The 9,895-nt window shown below is 35.3% G+C and overlaps 1 protein-coding gene across 4 annotated transcripts; it reads left to right on the top strand.

Moving 5' to 3' along the window:
• The first annotated feature begins 4,743 nt into the window (after positions 1–4,743).
• Positions 4,744–9,601, top strand: LOC147398391 (phototropin-1B-like). 4 transcript variants are annotated; one of them, XR_015179849.1, is made up of 8 exons: positions 4,744–4,888; positions 5,515–5,555; positions 7,009–7,055; positions 7,147–7,198; positions 7,288–7,407; positions 7,549–7,600; positions 8,980–9,120; positions 9,329–9,601. XR_015179849.1 is itself a non-coding variant. In XM_086447586.1 (7 exons), the coding sequence occupies exons 5-7, from the start codon at positions 7,348–7,350 to the stop codon at positions 9,377–9,379; spliced, it is 252 nt and encodes an 83-aa protein (XP_086303712.1). In that variant the 5' UTR covers positions 4,744–4,888; positions 5,515–5,555; positions 7,009–7,055; positions 7,147–7,198; positions 7,288–7,347; the 3' UTR covers positions 9,380–9,601. The 4 variants fall into 4 exon arrangements, 2 of the variants coding, with proteins under 2 accessions (XP_086303712.1, XP_086303711.1); XM_086447586.1 differs by lacking the exon at positions 7,549–7,600; XR_015179850.1 differs by lacking the exons at positions 4,744–4,888; positions 5,515–5,555; positions 7,009–7,055 and having other exon boundaries at positions 7,080–7,407; positions 8,980–9,091.
• The last annotated feature ends 294 nt before the right edge of the window (positions 9,602–9,895 follow it).

Below are 9,895 nucleotides of genomic sequence, written 5' to 3'. Positions count from 1 at the left end.
AAACAATTGAAAAGGAAATGCCACACAAGGGGCATTCGGTTTTTGAGCCTCAAAATCCCTTTCTTTTTATACCCAGTCCTAAGCTTACCCATAAAAGTCCTCCTAAGTACTGTGCGAGAAGTCAAGGAAGATAGCAAAAATGATCAGACAGCAACTCCAGAAGTTCAGAGAGAAAAAGATATAAAAATGATGAAGCCTGCTAAGTTGAAAACTCGAAAAGGGGCAACTTAGGCAAAAATTAAGGCAAGCTCGCAAGGTTGAAAATCTGAAAGGACAACTTTGGCAACAATCAGAGCCAAGAGAAAAAAAAAAAGAGCTCGCTAGATCGAAAACCTAAAAAGGCGATCTAGGCAAAAGCTAGAGCAAGCTCGCTAGATTGAAAACCTGAAAAGGCGATCTAGGCAAAAGTTAGAGCAAAAAGAAAAAACAGAAGAAAATCCCAAGCTGAGAGCGGTCCGAGCTGAAACATCAGAAGTCCGAATAATCAAGTTCAATACTTAGCTTAAATCAGGCATAGACTCAGAAGCCACAAGTATCTTGTCTACGATCGATCTGAAAATGTTTACTTCCCCAAGTGAACCAAGGGAGATAAGGGTGAATTCTATGATGAAACTCGAAAGGAAATAATTTTGTACTCTTGAGCCTGACTCAAAACCTTCAATAAAATTAATCAAAATTAAAAGTTGAGTCTTTATTGCGCTTGCGGTAATCAATTATTTCAAACCTTCATACAAGGGGCATTTTCTTTCTTTTTAATGTAACTTTCCTCCCTTATACTAGGGGCATTTTTTTTTTATGATGTGTTCAATTATTTTCAAGGCCATGGTCATTGTCAAACTAGAGGCATTTTGCTTTTGAGCAAGTGTTAATCCTAAGAGATAATGAGAACCCCAAATTTAAGGTTACCCTCTTGATAACAGTTTTTTTGAAAAACTTTTGAGGTTCAAAAAAAATAAAAACTCATGTTTTAAATTCATAAAACTTTTTGATACATCCTTGAGGTTCAAACAAAAGCATTTTGGATCTCACATAGGAGATATGGCATTCTTTCGTTCTCCAGATTCTTTTTCAGATCCAATCATTCTTGGAATCGATCATTTCTCTTCCAGATTCATTATCTTCCAGATTTATTTGTTCTCCGGTTTGTTCTAATCAGATTTCTCCAAAATTCATTCATTCTCTGCCATTTTGCTCAGTTTCCGCCAAGGGTTATCTTGGATTTTGCTCAGTGCCGCCAAGGGTTATCTGGATTTTGCTCAGTTTCCACCAAGGGTTATCTTGGATTTTGCTCAGTTTCCGCCAAGATTATCTTGGATTATGCTCAGATACCGCCGAGGGTTTTCTCGGAGCTATGCTCAGTTACCGCCGAGGGATTTCTCGGAACTATGCTCAGTTACCGCCGAGGGTTTTCTCGGAACTATGCTCAGGTACCGTCGAGGGTTTTCTCGGAACTATGCTCAGATGCCGCCGAGGGTTTTCTCGGAACTATGCTCAGTTACCGCCGAGGGTTTTCTCGGAACTATGCTCAGATACCGCCGAGGGTTTTCTCGGAATTATGCTCAGATGCCGCCGAGGGTTTTCTCGGAACTATGCTCAGATGCCGCCGAGGGTTTTCTCGAAATTATGCTCAGATACCGCCGAGGGTTTTCTCAAAACTATGCTCAGGAACTATGCTCAGTTTATGCTCAAATTATATTCAAATTTTGCTCAGTTTATATTCAAATTATGCTCAGTTTATACTCAGATTATGCTCAAATTATGCTCAGATTTTACTCAGTTTCACACAGTGCACACAGTTGCACATTTGCACTTTTTAGTCAGGGAGAATTCTTTAAAATTCAAGGATCTGACACCGTCAGTGAGAGTTTGCACTCAAGGACCTGACAACCTTTTAATTCGGGGAGAGCTTTACACTCAAGGATCCGAACACCCCGACGAATTGCTAAATCAGGCTACAAAATGAACTGTCACTAGCTTTGGCATTCAGATATCGCACTATCTACCAAAATAGATTTGCTATCTAGTTTGCTTCAACCCTCTGCCAAAGAGGGGCATCTGTAGACACCCCATTTTTGCACTCGCCTGATTAATCAACTCGTCAATTCGATTGCAATGATTCCCAATGATGGATGTGTATTCTATTGCTTTATTTTGTTACCAGATGTGTTTCAGAAATACGGATGAGGTATCTCGAATTGACAAAACCTTAGAAACCACGCTACGCTAGGAAACGACCCTAGAAACACAGAAATCATCATCTTGCAGATCAAAAAGAAACTTCACGATAAAAATCACTAAAAATTACCAAATTACCAAAATACCCCTAACCTCAAAACAACCCTAGAGCCTACGTTACGCTTAGGAAAACTCTCTCGAACACATAAAAATAACAAATCGGAACCAAATAAATCATTTCACCAATTTTAACAGAATTGACAAAATTACGAAAATGCCCCTCATAAAGTTCACAATCATTTCACATAAAAAATTTTCATAAATGACACAAACCAACATTCTCATTGAATTCCTTACGAAAAACCGATTCTAAAACATCCTAGAACATTAAAAATCGACTTGAAACGTGAAAAGTCCTCTGGGGGCAAAACAGTAATTTCACAATTTTCATAATTAAAAAATTCGAATAAATAAAATATTAAATAATTAAAGTGAAACATTGATGAAATTAATTTAAAATTTTGAACCTAAAAAATCGATCAATCGGTCTTTCGGGTAAAATTGTTGAGGGTTCGTGGGATATTTCTTTAAGGACCCCTCCATTTGGGGTCCAAAGAATTAAAGAAATAATGGAAGGGGGTTCTCCAAAATTTAAAGTCAATCAAGCAAGACTGTAGTCAAAGTATTAAAGTCAATCAAGTGAGACTAAAGTCAAAATTAAAGTCAATTAAGCAAGACTGAAGTCAAAATATTAAAAGTCAATCAATTAAGACTAAAGTCAAAACATTAAAAGTCAATCAAATAAGATCAAAAGTCATAATAGAATTATAATTAAATAATAACTCTATCTAATAGAGTTCTAACTTAAAAACAATTCTACCTAAAACAATTCTAATTAAAACACAATTCTACCTAAAATAAATCTAACTAAAACACAATTCTAATTAAAAGATCTCTAATTAAACACTAACTCTATCCAAATCAACCCCTAAAAACATCTATAAATAGAGGTGCTCACACCCTATTTTCGTATCAAATCATAAACCCTAAGAGAAGTAGGTCTAGAAGCTCCCCTAGCCCCCCATAAACCCTAGTTTTGGAGCCCCAACTCCTTACCTAACATCCCCCCTTCGATTTGAGCATAAGAAACGTCTAAAAGCCTTCCAAAAACACCCCCAATCCGCAACAAACTTGAAGAGTTCAGATCCAAAAACAAGGAGATACCTCGGTCTAGGAGATCCGAAGTCAAATCCGGAGACAGAACGAAGCAAGGGAGCACGGTACAAGGAGCTCTTTTTGTCAGATCTGAGGGAACAAAGTCCTTGCTATCGGAAAGGTAAATTTTTATTTTTATTTATTTTTATCTAGGTTTTTAGCAATGTAATCTACTTGGGAATTTAGTAGAGACCGGCTTTGGCCGGGCGGGGTTGGTGCCTAACACCTTCCAATCCCGTAACATGATCCCCGAATTCAGTTTTTTTGTGTTTAGATTAGTTTTTTTATCCGTTTAGAGTCATTGATCGGTTCCTAGACCGTAATAACTAGGTGGCGACTCCCAAACCTCAAGGGTCAAAAGCGGATCCGCGCACCCCGCGGATCGAGGGCGCTTTCAATATGTTACTCCAATTTAAATTATAAACTGAAAAGCATGTTTACTATTTTAATGTTATCAATTAGAATTGTATAAAAGGAAAATGTTATACTATGAGTACTGCGTCAAAACAGTAACAATCTAGCCTCATTGTAGTGTTAATTCGACGGCCCGAACCCATCATTTATTCGTCGGTCCAAAGTCCACATTTAAGCCAATAAAGCAATTCGATAAGCTTAGCCCACCGAATTTTGTCCATCGTTTTACCAGACCCATCGTGTTAACGGACTCTCCCTCTTTCATTCTATTTTTCATCTACTCTCTTTGTAAGTCTCTCCTCTCTCCTCTATCTGTAAATCTATCTCGATCTCTCAATCAATCTAGAAGCTCTCTTGATCGCTCGATCTTTGTAACTCTCTCTCTCGATCAATCTGTAAGCTCTCTCGATCACTCTGTCATAAGTCTCTCTCGATCTCTCCTTTCTCTATGTTTGATTTCTCTCTCTCTCACCTATTCGATCGAAATTGTTGATCGTCTTCTTCGACTTAAGCTCAAATCGAAGATCTTAAGTCCAAATCCTCTCGATCTCTCCTCTCTCTGTATTTGATCTCTCATTCATCTATTCGATTGACCAATTAATATTATTATTGATTGTCTTCTTCAACTCAAGCTCAAATCCTCTCGATCTCGTCGTCATCTACGCCTTCCAAGAACTGAAGTTCAAATCGAAGAACTTCTCTTCTCAGCCAACTATTTTTTAAGCTCAAATTGAGATAGCCATTTGATGGTTCAGTTCCAATAAGTATTGTTTCATGTTCAACTGATCTTCCCTTGTTTTTAGGGTTTTTTTTTTAACTGTTCAATTGATTTTGTTTAATTTTTTTTTCAATATTTGCTATAGAAATTGTTAAATTCTCTCCATTTTACAAGATTTGTTTGTCCTCTAATGTGGCTAATCTATTCATTTGTAGATTTACTTAAAGGATAATGTGGCTTTCCTCTTTTAGACATTCACTTTGTTATTGTTTGGAAACAGAGTTATGTAACATTGAGTTTAAAACCACTCAGTATTGTTCTTATAGGTCAATTGCAATATATTTTGGTTCAGTTGGATTCAAACAAGTGATCCCTTGTTCTGCAATCAAATGCTATACCACTAAGCTATTGACTAAATATGTATTTTTCGAGAATTAATTTTTAGCTTTGCTTTTCTTTTTGCATATTTAATTCTCACTTTTTATTAGCTTTGACATTCTTTTTGCGCTCTATGGTTTCCTTGCCTTTGATGTAGAATGTGCATGACTTGGTATTTTTTAACTTGTTTTGTTGCAATCTCAGATTTACCTTGTACAAAACATTTGTGACTTCTAATTGGGCAAGATGTACGACCTTGGTTCCTATTCGAAAGTTTATCCTCTCTCTCTCTCTCTCTCTCTCTCATTAAAATTGTAGTGATCTCATGATGATCAAAATGCTGCATTTTTTTTTAATTTCTTAATTTTTGATAATTATGTGAACAATCCAATTGGAGCCAAAAACTATAATAAAATCGATTTTGTGATGCTGCTTTCCTTAGCTCCTTGTATTTGTCATTTTGTTGATGCTTTCTAATGCAATTTGGTTTGCATTTATCATGCCAACTTGTTTTTTATACTTATGTATGCTGTAACTTTCCCCTGCAAAAAAATTTGGGTTGATTTTGATTAAGTCACTAACTTGTTTTTTATTTTTGGGTGTTTACATTTCAGGATGTATCCTCAACAATAATGTCATTTCTCATCATGGTCAGGTGATGCATGCCTAATTTGCTGGCATACGAAGGCTAATGCTTGCTTCTTATGGTTGCATCAAACATATTTCCCAGTTGAATAAGGATTTTCTGACGCCCCACTCTGACATACACCCCCATCACAAAACCATAGATCATTTGCCCCGGGTGAATAGGGGTGAATCTTAAGTGGATTCTACTTATGAAAATCGTGATGATGGTTGTGTTTCTGTTACAACAATTAAATCTCTTTATCCATTTATGAAACTTCATCAAAAACGAATTTTCCCTATTTAACATTCATTTGGAATTCAGTGCTATTGAATCCGTAAGATATAATGGGTTTCTTTTGTGGGGATGATTAGTTTTTTTATTTGTGGATGTATGTGCGGTTCTTTCAATTATTTTCTTTCTTTTTGAACTTGTGCCTGAATGTTAGATGAAATGTGGGGTATCAAAACTGTATATTTTTTAACTAATAGGCTAATATGAAGGGATTCCTTTAGTTGGTTGGGGAAGCTTGGGAGTATCCTGTGAGGTGGAATCCCTTGTTCCAAGTTGTAATGAAGCTTAAGAGGGTCTCTCAAGGCTTGGAATAAAAGTAAGAGTCTTCAATCCCAACCTCTTAATGTTAACTTGTTGGTTAAGGAGAAAAAGGCCCTGTCTGTTTTTTTTTTTTGTTGCTGCTAGGCATGAGGAATCTGCAATCAGGCAGAAATCTAGAGTGCTCTGGCTTAAAAATGGTGACAGGAATACTTAGTTCTTCCACCAAAATAATAAGAATAATATAGTTATTATTATTATTATTATTAAATTATTTATATTACAATTGTTGTATTATAAGTGGGTGTTTGCCTTAGAGTCACCAAGTAGGTAATGCACTCAACACTAGGAATTTCTTAAGGCTGAGACAAAGAGCCAGATTTCTTCACCTCTCTCAACCTCTATAAGTCATTTGCATACAGTTATGGATGGAGTAATGAACCCCGAGATTCATGGATCTATCGTTGGTAATAGGTATAATAACATTGTGTACACTCGTGAAGGAAATATAGTGGGTAGTTTTTGCCTTTCCATTTGGATTGGGATATATGTTCAAATATGTGAAGGAAATTATTTGCAGCTACGGTTATGTGTGCGCCACCACATCATTTTTGTCACCTTTGTGTCTCCGTTTGTGTCATTCCAGCATTTTCCTTTTTCTAATATTGTAGTTATACAAATAGATCACTTTAATCTCTCCTATAGAATTCGTGACATATATTAGATCTAAGGAAACCATTCTTCTCCTGAATCCTAATAAAAAGGTTTCAACAACTATACTAACAATTGTTAAAATGTGTTCATCAACGATGAAAAATGTTTCCTTTTTTAGAATTTTATGCTTTTACATCCACGTGGCACCTTATCATTTTGTAGAGTTCTCAGAATTTTGTGATACACATATCAATGAGGCCCCTGATTATGTTTTCAGGTTCCCTATGAGCGTGCGGTGCGGTCCATCAGATTGGTGTTCCTTTGGTCCATGCCAACCCAATCTAAAAACATGTTCATATTAACCCATTTATTGACAAACATGAGTATTTCATGGAAAATCATTGTTTTTATACAGGTATAATATACAGGGATTTGAAACGTGAAAATGTATTACTCCAGCACAATGGGCATGTATCCTTGATTTTACGATTATTTGGGTTCTGGTTTTGGTGTATTATTGTTGCATAGACTAATGAGTCTAAGATGTACTTTTCAGCTTTTAATTCAATATAGCCAGGAAAAGAAGAAGCAACAAAAACAATTGCCTCCAATATTTATGGCTGAACCAATGCGAGCATCAAATTCCTTTGTTGGAACGGAGGAGTACATAGCACTGGTTAGTGTGTTATCTAAATTAGCCATGTTAGCAAGGCCAGGATTTGCTCTGCTTTGAGATAGTTTTTGTTTTTATTTTTTAATTTCTAATTTGTACATTACTAAATAAAAACTAACTTTTAATTTTCAATTATTTTTGCAGGAAATCATCACTGGAGCTGGCCATACTAGTGCAGTTGACTGGTGGGCTCTTGGTAAGTTTGTATTCCACAACGAAAATTTTTGCTAAATGCAGTAGTCCTATTTATTCACTCAACAGGCGCTGTAACTGCAAGTTTTCTTCTTAGAGCATTTTTCTTGCTCAAACTTGCATGTAAACCTTCTGTTATAAAAAAAGAATGAACAAAGGTTTGAACCAGAGATCTGTAAGGCTTTTGTGAAACGGTTAACTTAATCCTTTACAAAAATTACTTGGACAAATCAGATGTTTTAGGTTATTTTCATCCCTTTATGCTCAAATTCAGTCACACCTCTTCGTGGGAAAAAGAATATCTTAATAATGTCATATTTCTTCCAATATGCCACTCCTAAGATTTTGTTCCTAGACTCCTTCATTGGTTAACTATTCCAGAATCTTGGAAAGGTCTTATTTGTCTATAATCATCAAGGCCAAGTAATTCATCAAAGTTCAGATCTAAATAATGAAAATTGATTTAAACATCAGACGTTTTGTGGATGTTCATTTAATTGGGAATCAAGGAATAATTTACAACAATCTCTTCATTTAGTACCACTGTTTCCCCATTCTTGCATTTGTGAGAAATTTTTGAGTGTTATACTCTATCTAGATCCTTTATTGTTTTATCAAGCTCCACTATTGGTTTAGTGGTCGATATGTCATCTTACGCTCTCATATAATTTTTGACAAAAGGATCATCGGATTTACATGAGAACTTTATAATCCAGGCTCCTTATTATATCAAATGGGTGCAAAACCCTTTCTCACTGATTAGTTGCCAACCCACTAACCACTCTTCTTGTATGTACAAGATTTCTTATAGTTCAAGATCATCAATCCATATTTCTGATGTCTGCAATGTGATAAAGTTGCATTAGTATAAACATCTTTAATAAAAAAAAAAAAAAAAATTTTGGACAATTCCATCTTCTAATTTATGTACCACTTAACTGATTAAGTCATAATGATTTTAATTGTTAGGCATCCTTCTATATGAAATGCTTTATGGTTATACACCATTTAGAGGAAAGACCAGGCAGAAAACATTTGCCAATATTCTTCACAAGGATCTTAAATTTCCACGATGTATTCCGGTGAGCCATTCTATTTTACACTTATTATTTCGTTACATTAAGCATCTCCATACAGTGACATATATTATTCTAAACGAAAAGTATGATTTCATATAGATTATACTAAGTATTTTTTTTATGATAATATAAATAAGTGTAAAACAATTTTGTAAAAAACAAGATGCGATAATTTTCTACTAGTGGAGTGTCCACAGTGTACGAGACTTTTTTTTTTTTTTTTTTTTTTTTTTTTTTTGAAATTCTGCAACTCATTTTAGAATCACAAAGTGTAGAATTCAAATGAAATTTGGTATTTGTGCAGGTAAGTCTCCATGGAAGGCAATTAATGTACCGGTTGTTACACAGAGATCCCAAAAACAGATTGGGCTCACGTGAAGGAGCAAATGAAGTTAAGCAACACCCATTCTTCCATGGTATCAATTGGGCTCCAGTCCGTTGCATGGTTAGAATCATAAACGTTATCACATTGAGTTGAAGCAACTGTCAATATAAGCATATTAATTTGCATTATTGATTTTTTTTATGAACCAATATGATTTTAAACAAATCACAAGAATGGCTACTTGTGTTAGAGCTCATCATTGGGTCCCACTTACTAGTAGTTGTTTTCTTTATCTGCATTCTGATTATACCTTATTTGTCTGTTATAGATGGATTTCTTAAATGCAACTATTGTTCCTAAACATGGTGAGAGTGCTTGATAGTCCCAGTACTGAGGACAAAAACTCATTTGAGATTTTTTTTTTGCTCTGTTTCTCCTCAAGCTTTTCTACACCAAATCTGTGGATGAATACCAACCACAGGAGGAGGAACTCTTCCTCAGGCATTTTCATTGTTTCCTTACTTAAATGTGTGCATGTATGGTGTTCTTTATTCTATGTTGTTGGATACTAGGGATGCTTTGCTAAAAAATAATAATTTTATTTATTTAATTATTTAATCTCTCTCTTTCTCTTAAAAGCATTAATCCACAACACATCAGCACCAACGACGGCTGATGTAAGAAATTTCTTGTTCGCATAAAGAAATCCAGTTTACTTAGGCTGTACAGAAAGCCATCGAATTTTTATTAAAAGGCCCAGTTTTGACGGTTCAAGGCCATCGAATTTATATTTTCGACAGTTTACAACAGTCGAATTTAATTTTTTCGACAAGTTTTAAGGTCAACAAAAATATTCTCTCTATGGCTTATGACTGTCGAATTTTTTTTTCGACAT

This window comes from Akebia trifoliata, chromosome 7, assembly GCF_017979445.1.
Source record: "Akebia trifoliata isolate Shusen 1 chromosome 7, ASM1797944v1, whole genome shotgun sequence".
Taxonomy (NCBI): domain Eukaryota; kingdom Viridiplantae; phylum Streptophyta; class Magnoliopsida; order Ranunculales; family Lardizabalaceae; genus Akebia; species Akebia trifoliata.
The sequence above is the reverse complement of the archived record's forward strand: the minus strand, read 5'-3'. Positions and strand labels throughout refer to the sequence as shown.